Genomic DNA, 20,869 nt, shown 5'->3' with positions numbered 1-20,869 from the left:
AGGAAGGACACAGCCCAAGTAAGTTGTTACCCTGAGCTGCTCAGGCAGGCCCAGATGATTGTAAACAGTGAGTGCTTAGGAATTAGAAGGTTGCAGAGGGTGGACATAGCCTTGTGCCCCCAAGTTCCCTAATATTGGGTGTTGGGTCTTGTTTATCCTTGCTTTCCTCTAACACTAGCCCAGTTGCTTTCCTTTTGTTCTGCTTCTTAACTCTGCTTTCGCTTAGGTGGCTGTTGTGTAGTGTGGGACTGGGGAGAATAGAATGTGGTAGAAGTGCAAAGATTGTATTGACGTGGAGGCAGGAGCAGACTGGCTAGGCCAGAGCAGTGTTTTTTTGTGAACAGACATTAGGAGGAGAGAAAGCCTGAGAAAGCAGTTTTGCATCAGATTGTGAATGTCCTTGCCTGTAAGGCTGGTGAATTTTGGCTTTATTAAGTACCCCACTAAAGGTTTTTAAATAGCGGGGCTTAAGGTCACCTGGGTGGCTCAGTCAGGTAAGCATCTGCTTTCGACTCAGGTCATGATCTTAGGTTCCTGGGATCGAGCCCTGCATCGGACTCCCTGCTCAGTGGGGAGTCTCCCTCAAGTATATTTATCTTTAAAAAAAAAAAAAAAAATGGTGGGGGTAACCTTCATAGTGGCATATTTGCCATAGTGTAGACCTGAGGAATTTTCCTTAAAGTGTTGACATTAAAGCTTTTTTTTTTTTTTTTTTTTAAATCTCTGGCTTCTTTCAGAAAAATCTTGGCTCCCTTTTGGTGCTTCCTGAATTTCCTCATTCCTTTTATGTTCTTACCCTTACTTTCTAGCCAATCCTGTTACCTGTAGTATTTTGCTCCCCTTCCTCCCCCTCTTCACTTAGAGATCATCAGCTGAGGCCTTATCCTGTTTTGTTCAAAATTATTTCAGAGAAAACTCCCATCCTGTTCTTCGATATTGTGTTTCTCTCCTTCGTTTCATTCTTGCCTTTGCCAAGCTCTGCTCTCTACTCCAGAGGTAGCTCTGCTGCCTTCTCATTAGCTCTTTTTTTAAATTCTTCTTTTCTTCATCAGGTATGACCTTCCCTTCAGTTGGGAAGTTTTAGGTTTTTGAAGTTTTGACAGTTTCAGTGGTTACTCATCTACTCATCTAGGTCTTCTCTTTCTGTGGCAAATCCTACATTTTTTAGTACCCTGGTTACATGGTCTTTGTTTCAACTATGATGTGATTTCACAACTGAACTAGAACCTTCTTCTTGGTAGGGACCAGAGCATACAGATGGCATTCTGTAAATGCTTATGGATTAGAGAGCTCAAGCCAGTGTTTATCTTGCCGAATTAGGAATTTAGACATTTTACTGGTAGCCAACTGTCCACTTCTCCTTGTACTTCTGACATAATCTGAAATACCTGAAGAATTACAGCAAAACCGAAAAATGCTGTGGGAATTCATGTACTTCACAAAAATAGTTGTTATAGTTCTGATTATTAAAATATATAAGCATATAGATAAACGCTAGACCATTACACAATTTCTCATGAAAAATGAGTTTGACATTCAGATTCAAGTAAGTCTACAAGTTACCCACCTTACAAGCACCTGTTAGTCTAGTGTTAGCCTCACCTTTTCTCTTTGAAATTCCTATAATCAGTAGCTTTACATTTCTTTACAGATGTTTCTATACTTCGAAGATCATGGACTAGTGACGTGCTCTGCTGACCATCTCATTATTTTGTGGAAAAATGGAGAAAGAGAATCTGGATTGCGCAGTTTAAAATTATTTCAAAAATTAGAGGAGAATGGGGACTTATATCTTGACATCTAGTTGAAGGAATTTGGAATACTTGTGTGTGAACCTTGAATGTCAAATATAGGGTAATACTGAAGTTTATAATGTATTATTTATTTTTTTAAAGAGTTTAAGTTATCTCCACACTCAGTGAGGGGCTCAAACTCCCAACCCCCAGATCAAGAGCTGCAAGTTGTTTCTCCGGTATTAGTACATTCACCAAAGAATACACTATACGTTTTTTGACTTTTCACATAGCAGTAACCTGAAACCACTGAGGAAATGGGTCTATAGTGCTCAGAACCTCTCACTCACTTGATTTAGTATAATTTTGTTCCCTCTAATTACATTCTTATCACGAAAATTTTTTAAAAAGTTACATGTACTTTCATATTTAGACCCTTGTGAAATTTAAAGTACCTGCCTTTATTCTCAAAATGAGTATTTTAACTATACCTGTTTTAAAAATTTAACAAGCCTACTTTTCAGAAAATACAAGATATTTTGGGATAAAAATGAGAAATCCACTGAACAACAGATAGGATGTAGCACATCTTGAATTTACAGCTGGAGACCTCCAGGAGCCTGTGCTGTGTGCTGCTGCTCAAGGGGTGAGTGCTGGGTTTGAGCTGCTTCTTCTGAACCTAGACCCTGTGAGGGAGGTGGAAATAGAACAGTAAAATTGTGGCATTCATTAGAAGCTTTTTGTTCTTTGATTTTCCTTAGAGCCTCTTGGATTAAGAATCTTTGTGATAAATATATCCTACATCCTACAGATTTCCTGGTCTTTAGTAACTAAGTAAGAACCTTCTGTGAGCAACTTGAGTCTCTCACTGTTAAACTCCACCTTTTTTATTGGTGGTGCCAATTTCTTTAAATGCTTTTGTTGTAGTTTACCTGCTACTATTCCTACAAACTCAGGTCAATAGGAATCGTACCAGGGTGTGGTTTTCTCCCCCCATGTGAAGTGGCTGAATGGCTATTAGCTAGGTGGGACTGGACGAGCACACAGCCCTCATTTATGCCTGGAATGAGAGCTAGAGCAGTAAAGAGATACCGTGCTTCCCAGGTCAGTGTGGCCGCAAGTGCCTGATTGATCTTACCATTCCTCCAATACGAAAGACTTGAGAAAGGCTTCGTTTGTGTAGTTACTTGTAGGACCACTCCAACTTAATCCTCTTTATCACCCCACCAGCCTTAGAACAGATATTTTCTCCCCTTTGGTACTAAAGAATAAAAATTTAAAAAGAAAGTGGAGTTAATTGTGGAGTTATGCTGAAAGTGCTGATCAAAGAGTCCTGTTATCATGTAGGAGGAGGACTCCCGATTCCTTCGCTCCCTGCCAGTTCACCTGTTCCTCCCACTCATCCATAATGGAATCTTTATAAATTGTTGCTATGCCAGTCTGATGCCCTGATGTTAGGAATGAGGAAACTGAGGCCCATGCAGGTAAGACCTTGCAATTAGCCCTTTGCCCTGGTCTTAGTGCATCAGGTTGTTGATCACTTTAGTTAGGTATCTCACAGTCATTTTCGGGCTTTAAAATTTTCCTTGATAACTGGACCTTCTTCCATTACTAGCTCACTTTTTCTTTGGACATTTTACATGAGGTCTTTTAAGTTTTTCAAGTTGTTTTCTTGAGTTGTGTAAGACCTCTTCCATGAATTATACAGGTTAACTGCTGTATTTCCCAATAGGTTTTGGGTTAGTATTTTCAGCTAGTAATCTGTTCCCATGGAGTGACAGAAACCATAGGTGAGTTTTGGGAGCAACTAGTACTGTAAGTACCACCATCAATCCTCTGATCTTTCTGGAGGGAAGCCTCCCACTCAGAAAGAGGAGAGATTTTAATAGGGCTCAGATGTGATGGCTGCTCAGTAGTTGTGTGTAGACTGCTGCTAGATGCTGAACTTGAAGCACCCAAAGTAACAGTAGGTAGTGGGTCCTGTCATTTTTATTTAAAAATATCCTGTTACCTCCTTCTCTAGCTGTCTTCACATAATTACAAGCAAGAGCCTAAATTTCAGGGGCACTGTATCATTCCTTTCTCAGCCTAAGGCTTGTTCTTTGCCTCTAAGACAAACCAGTCCTGACTTAGAATTATAAAATATTGTTACCTGTACAAGAATGACCTTCTAACTAACTTGTAGTTAAGTAGTCGGTCTAATATGATTTCTCCCTATATGAGATAGCATTCTTCTTAATTAGTGGGGGTGTGTTCAACACAGAACGTTTTAGGAAACAAATATAAAGAGGCATTTATAATAGTTTATACCTTCTGAAAGACTATATGGAAGAATGCAATATTTAGTTAGCAATTCAGAGGATTACACACTGATTAAGACTGTAGCTGTGTTAAAGCTTTGGTACCTGGCAGTCTTAAAGCCTTTAACATTTTAATTTGACATTACAAGGAGTAAGCTGTAACATTCATACAGAAAATGTCAAACAGCTGATAAATGTTACTTACCAAATGGAACTGAGAGCGACATGGCGAGGTAAAGACTGTCCTTGTCTCGAGTAAGTCTCTGAAGCCTAGGCAAGTTATTTAGCTCCTTAAAATGGGATTTTGACATCCTGAATTTAATGTGTCTGAAAATAAAGTGTGTGACTCATGAAATAAAGGACACTAAAGCGAAATTTTGAAATAATGAAAAGTTTAGGCCAAAGAGATAAAATAAAAACAGCTGTTGGGAATGAAAAATGGCTGTAGGAATTTAGTTACAAGTACTTCACAAAAACACTTTCATCACATTTACATAGTGCAGCATTACAACACAAAGCTAGCTGCTGTCCTGACCAAGCACATTCGCTTTTCTAACAAAAATAATTTAGATACATTTCTCTGCGTGGAATTGTCATATATGATTTCATTTTTTGGTACAAAACATAGAAAAAAACATTGGCACATTATGTAGTGATAAGTCATTTTTTTTCTTTCCATGTACTGGTTTCAAGTGTTCTGCATTCCAATTTTCATTTGAAAAAAATAACTACTACTCCACTAATTCAGCCTCTGTTTATACCTCATTAAAATGCAGCATGGAGTACAGAGGATTTGAAAAGGAAAATGAAGATATTTTGTTTACTGAGTTTCTGATATTTACAATACATAGAGAAGGGTTGTTTGGTAAAAGAGAAAGGAAAATCTCAAGTCTGACTTTATGTAGATCACAGAAAGTTTTCAAAAGAGCTGTATAAAAATATGCACTTGTGCTTTAGAAGCTTTTAGCATACAATTAAGAGCATAAAATAGTATTTACTGCTTCTCCTTATGCCTATTTTCCAATCTATTTACACATCGTGCAGTCTTTTCTTCTTTACATCATTAAAGCAAAATGGCAAGGTTTCAAATATAGATAGGTTAAAAACATCTGAACTTTGAAACTTCCCCATCCCTCCCCAAAAAGAGATGTCTAGATGGTACACTGCATAAGCTACTCCAGACTTACACCCACCAAATTTAGAGTGCTTTAATAAAAACTTTTAACAGCAAATGTATATAAATTTTCTTAAAAAAAAAAGTTTATCCAAGGGCATTCAAATTTAATGGCTTTTATATACTCACTTTAGTGCCTTGTGACTGCCTCTGTAAACCGGAAATAAGGGAAGCTCTTGGATTCCCCCCAAATAAGGTGTCAGTCCCTCCCCATCATAAGATGAATTCCTTTTCTAGGAAAGACAGCTACACAGGCCACTGCTTCCAGTCTACAGAAGGCACTCACCAGGCCAAGGCTGTGGTCAACCTTGCTTGTCACACCATTAAGCAAAAGAACTGCTTAGCCATAGAGGTGACAAAACCAACTAGTTTATCAGTGATTTGGTCCTAGTTGTTTTGCTCATTTTTTATATAGTTTTTTCCCCTTAGGTATTATGAATCCTTCAGGCTGAGACTCTTGAGGAAAATAGTCAAGCTAAACAGTGAAGGTGACTTTTATGGTAAGAGACACTAGCTAAGCTACTTGGTCATCCAGCAAGATGGGCTCACAGGCACCGTCTTTGCTGCTGTGTCCTGCTAGTTATATATAGTAAATGAGCTCCATGGTTTCATGAGGACACAGGATGACAGTAGGACAAAGGATTTTGCCATGTGTTTGTTCTGTCACTAAGTGTTCAAAAGAACATGTCTTTCTCTTCACGGAATGTAACTTTCTAAAAATGCAGTTTGGGGACTTAAGTAATTCAAAGGTCCAATATTAAACACCAACTCTTTAACCTACACCTGTCCTTTTCACTAGAAAGTAATGCCTCTTATTTCCACGACTGATTCACAGTGCCCTTCGCAGATCCCGAGGTCCCCTTCTCTGTCTTGGCTTTAGCTATCAGATGGAAGCCTCAGACTTTTGCACTTGAGGTCATCTAATGTCTTCCAGTGTTTGTAGTTATCAGCCAAATGTTGCATCAGGGCTGGCAGATGGGCAAAGGCTGCAAGGACATCAAAGAATCACAAGTTAGGTGACCGGAACAGATTTAAGGCCAGGGCTCTGTGAGATAGATTGGGGTTCAGAAATGGAAGAGAGGCCCCCTAGTGCACATACAAGCATGGGAAGGTAAGTTATTAACACTAGTTTCTAAATACAGTCACTTATTAGCAACATTACAAAATGTATTTGGTCTACTCTGATTCACAGATGCTGTTGGTATTCTTTCTAGAGTTTCCCTGAGGAACGGCTAAACCTGCAAACTTTGGAAACCTTTGCTTCCCAGAGGTTAAGACTTACTGCTGCAATTATCAAACATCCACTGAAATTTCTGTACATAAGGTTCTCTGCAAGGTGCTAGGGATGCAGAAGGTGCCTACGGGCCCCCTCCCCCCACCTGGCTGCAAACAGCTGGTAGCTATCTCCACACACACACAACCAAAAGTAGCATTTCATGTATACCTTTAGGCCCAACCTGTGTCAGTAAGGGTTATCATCATAAAGTATAACACAGTATTCCTGTGGGGTGGCAAAACACCAACTCTCTTACCATCCCAAGCATCAAACATGTCTGTTATGAAGTAGTCAATGAAGGAGATCTGGGATTTGGGGATGCTGCAGGTATTCCGGTCAAACACTGGCATCACCACAGGGAGCCCCTGTCTCTTCTCTTCATCAGTCTACGAGAAATGAGAGCACACACAGGGCTGGGGCACACGAGGAGCTGTCACAGCATCTCATTTCTCAGAACAGCTCTGAACATGAGTCCTCCTCTAGCTGTCACCATGAAGACCTCGCTGGGTTCAGTAAGCTCCTGAGGCTCCTGTGAGTCAACTGCCTGATGAGCTAGGGACTCAGGTCTCTTGTACTATCCCAGAGCCCCTCCTGAAGCACTGATCTCTTCACCCCTTTCTGAAGATCGGCTTCCGCAGTCCCACTAGTAGCGCTGAGTACTAACACTGGTGATACCACCATTTACAGTGAGTGCAGGAGTGATGGTGGGGCAGTGCTTATGCCTTAGCGTGAGTCCAGGCACTGTCACCAAACTGTACCAGGAGTCACGTGCCTGAAGTTCAAAAACCCAGTTTCACTTAACCAATATCCTCATTGAAGCAGTAAGAATTATTAATGAATTTTGACCTCTGAGTACTCTGAGTACATGTGCTTTTAAAATTCTGTGTTCTGACAAAATGGGAAGTCCGCATAAAGCCCTTACACCACACAGCACAGCATCGTGATGTTGTCTGGAGGAAAAGCATTTCAGCAGTTGAGCTGAAGCACACTATTTTTACTCCAAAGAATGGCAAACTGGGATTGCTCAGGTTTGAGTACTGGTCATGCGGTTCTCAAGGAGCATGTCAGCCTGAGCATTTTGCACAGTAGAGTAGATATTTACTTGTGTAAGGCCGGCCTGTGTGGAGCTGAATATTAAGATACCCATGTTCCTGATGGTGTGCTGAACCTGAAGCCAGCTCATGAGAGGCCTCGTTTCTGACTTGTGATTCTTAGGCCACAGCGCTTGTGAACATTAGTACATTCCTTTTTGGGAGAAGGACAGCTGAACAAGGAACTTACATTAAATGACTTAGAAGTGTTCCTCTCCCATGCCTGTACTTAGAGAATAATTAGGACTAGGATTTCAGGCCGCCTCGGTGGGTCCTGGGAGGCCCATTAATGACCTCCTACAAGCTTTTGGCTCAGCTTGCTCATTCCAGATTAATCGATGAGGCATCTTTAAAATCTCCACTGTTGTTCAAGGAGTAGTTCGGATTTTTTACTCTTAACCCCCTTCTTTCTGGCAACGTCAGACTGCCTGCCCTACTTTTCTCCATTTCTGGAGCTCCTCTTCTCAGCCTTGAAAGCTACAGTTAACATACTGAGTACTTGGCTGTCCTCTCCCTGCCAGCCCTCTGGGACACGATGAACCATTCTTTATCCTGCCGTCGTGGTACACTCCGCCGTTCCAGCCCTCCCCCAGTGCAGGACTTGGGGCTGCGTGCGTGTTTTCCTTTCTATCACACATACGTACCACAGTCTTCTTCCCTGGAAGTAGGCCTGTATTTCAAAAGCATCTTGTGGTCTACTTGTTTCTGGATTTTGTTCCTTCAACTCCTTCACACTGCCAAAGTGAACTACATATTGCTATTCTTATATATAAAAATTCTATTTTTCTTCCTTACTAATTTTACACATAATACTTTCTCTCCCACGAAGTCCTTTCCTATTTCCATATATCTAAATCTTTTCAAAAAATAAAAACACAACTTTAATACCAATTCCCTCAAAGCTCTTTTTTTTTTCTTTTTTTATCATCTAGGAAACGTATCTGTCTGAACTCAGATAGCATTTACCATACCTCCTTTAGAGATACTTCCTATTTTTAGCAATGTGTGGACCTATGTCTAAACCTCTCCCCTGCTGTTTATGAGCTGCCCGTGAGTGGGAGTGCATCTTGCACTTCTGTGTCCCCACAGGGCTCAGTGGAGAGAAGAATAACCTGGTAAGTGAACGGATGGTAGCCCAGTGTTTGTGGAAATTCAGGTTCTGACATTTTGATGATGAAAAGATACTTCCAGAGGCTCAGTTTATCCCCTCCTAGAATGACTTTGGTCAGTGGCCAGCCACATCAGTCAAACCAGAAGTCTGTTTCAGGCCGGGGTGAGCCATTTCTTTCCAGGGAGGATTCCTGTATTAATTGATGGCTACTCAACTGGAAAATCTCCAGAGTTCCATGACCTGGAGCCATTTCCAGAAGAGAAGTGGAGCTTCCCTAGAGAGGCAGTGTACCTGTGCAAAATACTCCTCAGAGATCCTCCCAGCCCATTCGATGCACAGGTCCAGGGGGCGACATGGGTTGGCTACATCAGCACACTTTATCATCATACGCTTGATCAGGATTTGGTTTTCAGGAAAGTTCTTCCCAGTAGGGTTGCATTCACAGTCACTGCCCTCAATCTGGAAGACAGATGGTCATATTAGCGTTAAAATGATATTATGACCACAGTAGCCAGACATCAGATGGTCGGCAACCAGACCCATTCAGACCTGCCTGGGACTCAAGTTTTCCCATCCTTAATCCCATATATAATACACTTAGTCAAGACAAACAGTTTAAAACATCAAACTCCCTGTCCCCACTCATCCCCTCACTGCCATCCTATTCCCCAGAGGTAACTATTACCTCAGGTTGGTTTTGTTTTTAGTAGTTTGGTATAGCATTTTAAAGGACAGCTTTTCTTCCAGTTTTATCAGGATGTGTAGAAACCACTGCCAGGTTTATAAAAGTGCATTAAAGATAGGAAAGAACACATACATAGGACCCTTCAATCCTTTCTTCATTTATTTCTACTACTTATGCCTGCCATCTCCCTCTCTGTCCTATGACTTTGTGTCCCATCCCTTTTCTCTTAAGGCGTCTGTCCACTCATGCTTTCCTGGCTGCTTTTCCGACTGAATGGTGGCAAGTCATGACCCAAGTACATTCTTGGTTGGGGGGGTACTAAGAGCATGAAAGTGGGCTGGGGCAGGATTGGATATATTCGATCATGTTTAGAAAGACCAGTTGTGCAGGAGTACAGACCTAGTGACGGATGTCAGGGGTTCCTGAGCCAAGTGGCCAGTTCTGTGAGTAGGCTTACATAAATGCAATGATAGGTCAGTTACACAAAACCTGGATGATTGCTATCCTCTGCTTCCAAAGACATCAGATTGTGTAAAAACAATTACATTTCCAGAGTTCTGCCAAGCTGAAAAACTGCATGACATTTTAAGGGATTTTGTTTTATTTTGAGACTAGATCTATTTATTAAACCATCATGGACAGAATTATGTTCTGAAAAAAATTTTTTTTTATTGCTTACCACTGGTAAAATACTGCTTACAATACATACTGTTGTAAATAATAGATCTCAACACAGAGTTGGGAGCTTATTTTGATAGGTGACTTTCCTTAACTCTAAATTCCGTGTAATTTCCCCCTCCTGACTCCCCAGATCCTTACCCCCATAAGTCAGTCTCCTGAAAAGAGAGGGCCCTGGCATTACGCTGTGGGACCCCAGGAGATGAAGTAGAACAGGTGAGGTAGACACTGTCCCTCCATCTGGTCATGTGAGGGGTCCTCCACGAACAATCTCCTTACTGATCATCAAGTTACTTTGAAGACAACCATTCATCATCCATCCACATATGCAGCCTCTGCCCAGTGGAAAGGAGCATAAAGCTTTCCTAATTTTACAGGGCTATGAACAGCTTCATGGTTTCAGAGGTCAGTTGAGCTCATTTTAAACAACAGAGATGTGAATCTTCTGTGCATGTTTTTAAAACCCAAGTTTGGAGGGGCCTTAAGGCAGGACTAGGGTAGATCAGGAAATTTAAAAAATGACAAATGCTTTTGTTTTCAACTAGCACTCACAATTTGACTATATGGAATCTTTAGGTACTAATGTTTTTAATGCAAGTCAGCAGGAATATAGTTCTTTAAAATATCCACTTTCCCCCCAATAGTAGATTTTAGCTTCTATTTTATTCTTTATTTTATTGAGTTCTTTTAATTCCAGTATAGTTGATATACAGTGTGGCATCACTACATTATATGCCTGAAATTGCCAGTTGTCGACATCACTCACGTGTTCATCGGGGGGTGTGTGCTGTCTTATCCCCACCACCTGTTTACCCCTCTCCTCCATCCACGTCCCCTCTGGCGACCACCGGTTTGTTCCCTGTAGTTAAGAGTGTCTCTTGGATGGTCTCTCTCCTTAAAAACAGCCACTTTGGAGGTCTCCAATGACCGAGAATTAGAAAGGGCTTTGATCCTCTAAAATACCCCACACAAGCTAGCCTCTGTTGTCTGCAGGCCTCGCCTGTCTTACTCTTTGGGCCTACCTCCTCCTGTCACCATGGGCCTTATTTCAGGACCCTCCTTTCAGGGAGCTCAGGGTTACTGCGGACACTGTGGCCAGTACTTCCAGCCCGTCTTCACCAGCTCCGGGCAGAGAGCCACCTTGGATTCAGGATGAGGAGAAAGTGCATTGAGGCCAGAGTAGCCTCTGATGGGAACAGTGCTCGGTTGTATCTGACCACAGGGGAAATGCTTACCTCAGCTGCCATTGGCTTATTGATGCTGTTCACAAATTTGTTCACATGTTCAAAGTGTTTGGTCATCTCTGTTGCTAAAACCATGTCGATAATGGCCTGGCGCAGTGTTCGATAATGGTTCCTAAAATAACCAGAAGACAAAGAGCCTTGTTCATATCAGGTCCGGAATTAGAACTGTCGTGCTTCCATCTCCCCGCACTTCCACAGCGCAGGAGGAAGCCAGGGGCACAGAGTTGGGAACCGAGTGCGGATCATCAAGTCTGCCTGTGCCTCTTCCCGGTAAGCCAGGACTTGCTGACGCTGTTCCACTGTCCCCAGTGCAGCGGACCCTTCATTGTAGGACGTGAGTGTGCGTGCGGGTGTGTGTGTGTGCGATGTCACATAGTAGGCACTTACTTTACAAAGTGGTTCCTTCTCCCTTCCCTTGGCAACACAAACCCAGTGAGGTAGAAGGCAATGTCAAGTCCCTGCCCTGCAAGCCTGGAGCAGCAGCCTGGTGAGCTGTCCCCGAGGCAGGTGGTCCAGACTCGGGTTTCTATTACAGAGACTTGTCAGCACTTCCTCAGGTGATGGCCTCGGAATCATGTTTTCCCCTGAAAAAGCTCTAAATTAGATCGAAGGTGTATTGCGTGGAGCTGCAAACCTGCCCCATTAACTCTCCAGGTCCTACCATCTTCTTCTAACTTCCAGGAGCCAGCATGAAGAGCTGAGTAGAGTTGGCTCTTGGAGAAAATTCTTTCAGTGAAAGTTCTAAAAACAGTCCTTGACACTGACGAAACTTTCTGAAAGTGGAATAACTGGTCTCCGTGTTTTCTCAGGTTTCTAGAAACCAGCATGTTTGGTTCATGTCGAAGTGCGGTCCCTGCGGCAAGAGTGAGCTCTGTGCTCTGTGTCTGCTTGGCCCTCCAGCCTGGCCGCTGCTCCACGGGCAACAGCCATAGTGACTGCAGGCCTGTGGTGGCCCCCAGGGATTGCTCCTGTCTGTTCCCGGCTGGCCCACTTAGCCCAGGAAGGGGGAGACCTGTCCCCCCCTTTGGGCTTTAACATTTCTGCTGGGACATTTCTGAGAACAACACTGTCTCCTCATGAGTTAGGTTTTTAAGTGGCAAACATTGAACTGGGGGAAGATGAGGAAGGATGCATGTTCCTTGAGTTACACAAAAGGCAGGATGTCCTCCTGGGAGGGCAAAAATTCTGCTGTACTTCACAAACCTGAGCACAGGAACCCAAACACCACAGACCTGTCGATGTTCTTGAAAATGTTGCATTTGCTGTCCTTGACAGTGAGCTGGAAAGCCAGGGCAGTGTGATGACTCTCTAAGACAGCGGTGTCATTGTAGAGCACGGCGAGTTCGCTGCCTGCATTGCAGAGGAACGAGTTGGTCCTTCCCGGGTGATCCACATCGTGCACCGTGGCTGCAATCAGTGCTGCGACCTCATCCAACTGATCAAGGCTTCCCTGGGGCCGTGGGGAGGCAAGGGTGAATGTTATCCACTGGCTGTCAGAGACCTACACTCCTATCTGTGCCTCAGGAGGGATGGGATGACCAGAATATTTTCTTCGCCTGATGAGCCTTCTCTGACTTCCTAGAAGTTGAGAAGCTACCCAGGACACAGCACAGATACTCTACTATGCTGCAACGTATCTGGAGGGAAACAGAAATCTGAGCTATGGGACACATCTATTATGATGGATGCCTACATTCTCTTCCCAGCACCCACTCACTCCAGGTCTTTGCAGGAAGCCAAACAAGCCTTTCCAAATGCTTGCCCTGTGGTATTGCCCTGACATTTTCCCACGAGTGGAGAGAGCATAGAGTGGCCTATGATCCCAAGTATTACTTATTTCATTTGCTTGCTTGGGTAAAGAATGAGAGAGTGGCAGTAAGTGGCACAAATACATCGAGACTCTTCACACCAAGGTAAAAGAACTAGAGCCAAGCAGTACAAGAGAATCACGGACAAGACAAAGAATTTTCCCAGGACAACTAAGGTGAAGGCAGCTCTTGCCGTTGAAAACCAAATTCAGCTGCAGGCTAGCAGGCGGCAAAGGCAAAAGGGAGACCCTCTTTCTTAAGCTCTTGCCGTGTTAATCTGAGAACACAGACCAAAGCACAAGGGCATACAAATGTTTTCTCAGATTACAACTTTAGGTAGGGGTTATTAAATGGGCTACTATCATGTAAGAGATCCTATAACTTGGGAATTCATTCAGTAATCATTTCTTCTAGGCTTACTGGGCTCTAGTTAGTAGAGTGTGAGCACTACAATGATGAACTACACTGGCATGCTTTCCGCACTAATGGGGTTGACAGTTTACTGGGAAAGGCACAAAATCTCTCTCTCTCACACATACACACACATGCACAAGTAAAAAATAAATCTCTGAGCTCAAGAGCTCCTTCCAGCCCAATTCTCCAAGGTTCTTTGCAGTTCTACATTTTCTGATTGTCTGGCAAGACTGTCAGAATTAGAAAATGTCTTTTAAATTATATTACAGTCTTAGCCTTGTTTCCATTGCTATTTGAGAAATTCAATCAGATTTTGCAGCCACTAGCAGAATTCACAATTTAAAGGAAAATTCTTAGGGGAGGGAGAGTAAGGGAAATGATAAAGTGACCAAGAACTCCCTGATTTATCAAGCATTTAGTCACTATTTTTCTAGAGTGGTTCTGCTTAAGTGAGGTTCATCTCCAACTCTGGACTGCAGGGGCTGCCATCACTTTGGTTTTGACATTCATGCTTTAGGTTTTGTCCTCTACTGGCCCGGTGCAGCCTCAGCAGTGCAGTGTCTCGTGCAGCATATAGCAGAGGGCTGTGAGCCTGCAGTATGGATCTGGAAGTGCCCTGGCTCCTCCAAGAAAGGGCTGTACAAACACAGGTTCATGTCACCTTTTTTAACCACAGGTGATAAAGATCTTCAAAAGCATCACTCTTGGACCATATTCTTTATTTTGTTGGTGATTAAAGTGAATACCAAGATCAGCTTCCGGCTGATCGGCTTTGGCAAACTCTCCCCACCATGGTGGCATTTCTGCTCCTTCTGGCTGACCCACGGCGACTCTTCTAAGTACTCAGGGTCTTAGAATAAGGGGATGATCTCATGTCAGGCCACTGCAGACTGATAGGAATTTCAGTCTCTAAATAGCAGTTCTCCCGAGGCGTCTGCATTCTAAGCTTCAGTTCTAATTGCAGCAAAGGAATTACAAGCTTCACTGTGCAAGTGAGGGGAGAAGGGGAGGAAAGAAGGGGATCTCTTGCCAGCTGTGGCAAGAGATGTACATAGGGTGTACATGGGGCTGTCCTATAAATCAGCACCTGTAGAGGACACTACTCACTTCTAAATAAGACTAAGGGACGTGAAACCTCTCAGAATTATGTAAGTCATCAATATAGGAGATACACATTCACACCTACACAAAACACATACACACACATCTATGTCTGATCAGGAGAATGGGGGATGGCTCATTCCTGTCTGGTTTATAATTCGCCACTGGCCCAATTCTGAGCCTAAAATGGAACCTCTAGACCAAGTAACCATTTGCTGTAATAATGAAGTCCTGTCCTAGATCCCTCACAGGGGCCTCCTTGTGAATACCTGGAGAATGGGTTCATGAATCAGCCAGGCATGCAAAGGAGTCTCTCCCATGACATCAATTACTACTTTAGGCATGTGGGGGAGGGGAGAGCTGGGAGAAAAGGCCATGTCTTTACAACACCAACATGATCAGTTAATCTGAGTGTGTGTGTATATATACGTAAAAGTTAGCTTTTTGGCTTAACATTTCATAAGATTGAGCTCCTGGACCTCCAATTTAGGCAGGTAACTAGATCCTGATACCAAAATTCTACCTTCACTCGTTCCTTTCCAAGGAAGAAGGCAGTGGCATGCAGGACATCGGCGGCATGGGTGGAGTTGTGGTAGGCATTGGAGGAGTGGTAGTTGGCTTCAATCACTTGGAGCCAGGCTCGAAGAGTAGTTTCAGAGCAGTGTAAAAATTCACATACTCCAAACCGAGAAAACACCTTTAAGCCCAGGTAAACCAATGGCCTGGAAAAAGGGAAAACAATTCACTGAATTCACTGGTCTAGAAACTGCTTTCTTTGATGACACGGGGGAATAGAGGCATTTTTCTTGAGACGCTTTTACTTCACATGCTCAAGAGCATAAAAATATTCCCTCCCCAAATTAGGAGACAGAACATCTCATCAGTCACGGATTTACAACCAGGTGCCTCGCAGCGATCCATACATGGTTTCTCGATTGTCTTTAAGTCATATGGCCTTAGTGGTTCCAGCCACCAAGACAGATCTCTGATAGTCCCTTTCCATCTCTACTTCTATACAAACTCTATACTTCCTCTGTGTCCCCTCAGGAAGTCACTGAGCCTAAGGACAGTGGTCTCTGCAAAGTCTTACCATTTCCCATCACATTATTCATGTACCGGTGAGAATCATTCACATACTGTACATCAGCAGCCCCAGAAGAAAGCCTTCTCCTACTGTAGAAGAGGTCTTTCTGAGATATTTAATTTTTTCCCTGCCTCCCGGATAGATCCAAGGTCAAGTCTGTAGTGCTCTCAAACTCATTTTGTGAGGTGGAGCTTCAACAGTTCAGGGCTGAGAGTACTTGTAACTCCTTTACTAGCACAAAGGAATGACCTGGATAAATCTGAAAAGGACACGTAGTAAGTCCTCATCCTTGGTCATCCCCAGGCTAATCCCACATCTTACCCACTCTGTCTCCATAAAGGAGCTCACTCAGGGGCCACAGTCTCTCTGGTTGTTCGACTTTCCAGCATGGCATGACTGGTAGAACCTGTGAAGTTTCTTGTGGCAAGAACGCACGTCTCCCTCAAATCCAGATGTGAAAGTCTTGAGCGTGGCCATCAATCTTTCCCCACCTGCAGCCAGAGAAGCCACATACCTTTTATGTGTTACAGCTTCCAATTCAAAGATGTTGAACTCCCAACTTTCCTCATTATCAAGTAACTGAGCGATACAAGGGGGGACATCGTTGATGGTTATTGGCATCGCAAGGTGGCTGTGACTCTGGTGCACATCTGAGCAAACACATGGGGTTGGGGAGGCTGGTTAATTGCAGAATCTTGAGTGCCCCTGAGCATTTGTCATCATCTTCATGGTAGCTACTAGAAAGGACGTCTTGAAGTTCTAAGGGTAGGAAGATTTTTTACTTCCAGGTGCTTCTCTTACATTATGAAACTTCCAGATCCCCCAACCAAAAATAAAAATAAAAGAAGTATTCCATTTAACTGTTTAAATGTACAGAGATTTGCAATTCCTACTCGGACAGTGCTCAAAGAAGTAATTTTAATGAGGAGACCTGGTTTCAAAGGCAGAACACAGGGACAGTGAACTCCAGTGAGACTCAAGAGGAAGTAACAACACTCTCCCCAAACAGTAATCCCAAAATGTGAGAAGGCACAGGCTGGAGACTGGTTATCATCATGACATGGACAGATGACAACTTACTCTTAGTGAACACATACTCGTTTCCTGACAACCTTCTCAAGCCATCCTGGAATAAAGAAAGCTACTATTAGAAGTGTGCTTTCCATGCTCTTAGCATTGTTCTCTCATTTCTTCCATTAGCCTAAGAGACCTGCATCCTGAAAACCCAATCTGGAACTCCAAGTTGAAGCTCAAAATTTTATTAAAGAGTATCTGTGAGACAGAGGATATTCTCCCTTCCACCACTATTAGCCCCAGGAGATGGAGAATTGAGAATAAAGTGGATAGGACTTCATTCAGGTTATACATCTGATCTCTGATTTGCCTTTTTTCAAATTCCCTCTTTGTCTTCTGGCATCTTGAAGCCACATTTCTGCAATTACAGAAGGGGTCCTGCTTTTGGATGTGGGTTATTTTGAAGGAACGCCACTTCCCCTTATAGGGACTGTGTTATTCTTGCGTTCTTATATTTACATATTGGGAAACCAAAGTCATGGGCCACATTTTGGGGATGACTTAATGTAAAAACTTAAAAAGGGTGGGCTGATTTTTTACTTATATCTAAATTTTTTTCCAACTGTATTTTCTGTTTTGCAACCTGGGCATTGCAACTGGCCTTTAAAATGAATTTCTGGGTTTGAGATGTTTGGAGCAGCATAAGGGAGTGGAAAGAATTCTGGTGATTTCCATTTACTAGGCTCTTGAACTAGGCCCCAGATGGTGCTGCATCTCAGTTTCCTTCTCTCTGCTTTCTACCCTTAAGTATCTAATTATTTAGATCTTGCTTAAAAGTCATTTATAAAATTACTTGTCTCTCTAGAAAGTATGCACTAAGGTTCAAAGTATTAATGAAAATGGGAGCTTGGGTGGCTCAGTTAAGCCTCCCATTCTTTTTTTTTTTTTTTTAAGATTTTATTTATTTGACAGAGAGCATGAGTAGGCAGAGTGGCAGGCAGAAGGAGACTCCCCATTGAGCAGGGAGTCCAGCCTGGGGCTCTGTCCCAGGGCCCTGGGATTATGACCTGAGCCAAAGGCAGATGCTCAACTGACTGAGCCACCCAGGTGCCCCAAGCCTCTGACTCTTGATTTCAGCTCAGGTCATGATCTCACGGTGCTGAAATCAAGCCCTATGGAGGCCTTGGCACTTAGTGGGGAGTCTGCTTCTCTCTTTCCTACTGCCCCTCCCCTGCTGTTTGGGTGTTCCCCCTCTTTAAAATAAATTAATAAATCTTTAAAAAATTAAAGTATTAATGAAGGGCTCCCCTAAAGTCATACCTTGGATCTTCAGGCCAAGCCCTTAATTTTTAAAACTCTATCAGTAGGCAAGTAACCATGGCTACAGCTGTCTTGCCCGTAAGGTAGGTATCACAAGGTACTCCTGTTCTTGTTTTGCTTTTCTTTTTCTGGTTCGCAAAACCAAATAAAAGGAGGTAGAATTCTACACTGGTTCCACACAGCCTTACCTGCAAGATGGTACACCAGCAGGGGGAAGGAGGGCAGATAACGTAACTCCAAGAACCAAAAGCCTCCTACTGCGACTCAGCCGTGGCTGCCCTCCTGAAGGACCCTTGCCAGCGTTGTCCAGAGCTCAAGTTTATGATGCACTGGGAAGGAACAGCCAAGGCCAGCCCAGGGACAGAAAAGCAATGGGGGGGGGGAGGGGTCACTAGATTACAGGCTCATTAAAGACCTTCAGCAGGAACAAGGAAAATGACTACAAAACCAGTCAACCCAGCAGATGGTGGCAGGGCTGGACAGAAAACACACAGATGACACCGGGAGTCTGTTTTCCTCCCAAAGAGTACTTCCAGTTTCAGCCTCTGATTAGGATTACAAATGAGTAATTTGAATCTTCTCCTTTTTCTTCACTTGCTGATATATGAAGATTACCACCAAACAGTTCACATAAAAACACAAGAACAAATGAGTCCTTAAAAAATCAGCTGCCGGGGCGCCTGGGTGGCTCAGTAGGTTAAAGCCTCTGCCTTTAGCTCAGATCGTGATCCTGGGGTCCTGGGATTGAGCCCCACATCAGGCTCTCTCTTCACCGGGGAGCTTGCTTCCCCCCCCCCCCCCCTCTGCCTGCCTCTCTGCATACTTGTGATGTCTCTCTGTCAAATAGATAAATAAATAAATACATCTTAAAAAAAAAAAAATCAGCTGCTCTTGGTGGTTACAGAGGCTGAGGCAGGAGGTACTGGCGAGCTGGCAGGGAGCAGACCCCGCCCCACCTCACCCTACGGAGCCAGAACAGCTCAGCTCTGCCTTTACTGGATTCTAGTGTTGGGGGGTGGGGGCGCCTGGGTGGCTCAGTCGTTACGTGGGGGAACTTCTATAGAAGCTTTGATTTTTAACAAAGGATTTTCTTTACAATTTTGTGGTGTAGTCTAAGTACAAACCCTTGCATGATATAAGGAGCCTGCTGTCCAAGGAGACCTAGCCATAACCCTCAATCCAACACTGCCCTGGGTCAAGGGGAAGACATTGACATACTCCACCCTCCATCAACTGCTACTCTACTGTAATGAGGATTCTGAAGCACTGTCTCCCATTGCTGTGATCAGTTAGCTTCATGGAAAGATACATTCAAGAATTCCTTGAATTCTACCACTCAGATAATAACTTTTGATGCAGATGCTTCTGGTTATGCTGACATTAGCCAACACGACAGATGTTTCTGCAACTACAGGCACCAGTTTCTATGTTACATGTTCTGTGTCCTCCGGAGGGCACTTCCTGCCTCTCCCCTGCCTTTCTGGGCTTCCCTCATCACTCACAGTCATCAGGCCTCCAACGAGATCACTGGTGTGGGGATCTTCATCTTTGGTACCCAGCTGAGGGGAATACAGTTCTGTGGTCCGTAGAATTTCTAAAACCCTGTCCAAGGCTTCTGCTACTGTGACGGGGCTGTTCTCTTGGGCTGCATTGATGATATTTATAACCTAAAGAAGTAAAGAGAGAATACATTTGAGGATATTAGGATTCTAATTCCCAAAGGTTACACGTATGCCTGGAAATGGTAAGAAATCAGATGATAACACGTTTTGTTGTTCAAAATGATCCGTGTTTCCTCTGAACCAGTCCATTCTTCCATCCCCCCTCTGCTGGTGGTGCTCCTACCACAGAAACTACGTTTTCTGCAGCTCCTTTGCTGATCCTTCTCTGGCTCTCTTCTACAGGTTGGAGCTCCTTGGAGACTGGTGCTGGGCCTTTCACTCTCCAGTCCTTCCAGAGACAAGCTATTTCCGTGATTTTGGACCCCTATGATCCACATCCAAGGACTCTCAAATTTACACCCTTGTCTCAACTTCTTTCGACCTTCAACTTTGTATATTCAGCTGCCTACCTGACATATCTACTGCACTATCTGACTTACATGTCCAAAACTAAATTCATGATATTGCTCCCTTCTCCCCAAAGCAGGCAAGTGAACAAATGGAACAACAACAACAACAACAAAATCGAAGACAAGAGCTCCTTCTCTGCTTCCTACACTGGGCAAAACAACACTTGTATCCACTTGTGCTCAAAGCCAAAACCTAGGAAGCCCCAGCTGACAAACCGTTTTCCCCATTTCTCGGTCACCTCTCCTAGTGTCCCTCATCACTAAGTTAAATTAATTCTACCCCTAAATATTTCTTCATCTATTCATTTCTATCTCCACTGCTGTAACTCAAATCCAACTAACAACACTTCATGGCCTGAAATTCCTGAAAAGCCCCAAACTGGCCTCTTCTCTTTCATTCTTGCCATTTCTAGTCCATTCTCTTCATGGCAGCTGGGTGTTCTTTTTAATAACATACTTGATCATGTCACTCCCCCACTTGAAACTCTTCAGTGGTTTCTTCTGCAAACAACTAAAACATGAACACTTCTCCCCCAACCCCCACCTCCGGTCTCCAAGCTCTAGCCGCCCACACTTTTTTTCACCTTCTTCTTCAAATACTCCAATCCTCCAGTACTCCAATCAACTCTTTGCTTCTTCCCTCGCTGTGACTGCTGTCCAGAATTCTCTTCGCCCACCTTTTCTTCTAACATCCTTGCATTCTTCAGTTCTTACTTTAAACATTACTTCCTCTAGAGAGAGCTCTCCCTGATCACCTCATCCAAC

At 43.4% G+C, this 20,869-nt stretch overlaps 2 protein-coding genes across 5 annotated transcripts in view; one reads left to right on the top strand and one right to left on the bottom strand.

Annotated features, from left to right (window-relative positions):
• WDR41 (WD repeat domain 41) overlaps positions 1-1,873 on the top strand; it is a 43,904-nt gene extending 42,031 nt beyond the window's left edge. The window contains exon 13 of the mRNA XM_059175298.1: positions 1,652-1,873. Within this exon, the coding sequence (XP_059031281.1) occupies positions 1,652-1,804 (153 nt within the window). The 3' untranslated portion in view covers positions 1,805-1,873. The remainder of the gene's footprint in view (positions 1-1,651) is intronic.
• Positions 1,874-4,408: 2,535 nt separating this feature from the next.
• PDE8B (phosphodiesterase 8B) overlaps positions 4,409-20,869 on the bottom strand; it is a 265,319-nt gene continuing 248,858 nt past the window's right edge. For all 4 annotated transcript variants that reach the window (XM_059175296.1, XM_059175295.1, XM_059175294.1 and 1 more), the window contains exons 14-22: positions 19,536-19,700; positions 16,780-16,825; positions 16,214-16,349; positions 15,139-15,337; positions 12,525-12,742; positions 11,284-11,404; positions 8,977-9,144; positions 6,740-6,869; positions 4,409-6,193 (exon numbers count right to left, since the gene is read on the bottom strand). In XM_059175296.1, coding sequence (XP_059031279.1) covers positions 6,084-6,193; positions 6,740-6,869; positions 8,977-9,144; positions 11,284-11,404; positions 12,525-12,742; positions 15,139-15,337; positions 16,214-16,349; positions 16,780-16,825; positions 19,536-19,700 — 1,293 coding nt within the window. In that variant the 3' untranslated portion in view covers positions 4,409-6,083. The remainder of the gene's footprint in view (positions 6,194-6,739; positions 6,870-8,976; positions 9,145-11,283; positions 11,405-12,524; positions 12,743-15,138; positions 15,338-16,213; positions 16,350-16,779; positions 16,826-19,535; positions 19,701-20,869) is intronic.

Source organism: Mustela lutreola, chromosome 5 (assembly GCF_030435805.1).
Source record: "Mustela lutreola isolate mMusLut2 chromosome 5, mMusLut2.pri, whole genome shotgun sequence".
Classification (NCBI taxonomy): domain Eukaryota; kingdom Metazoa; phylum Chordata; class Mammalia; order Carnivora; family Mustelidae; genus Mustela; species Mustela lutreola.
This window is presented reverse-complemented; position numbering and strand designations above follow the sequence as displayed.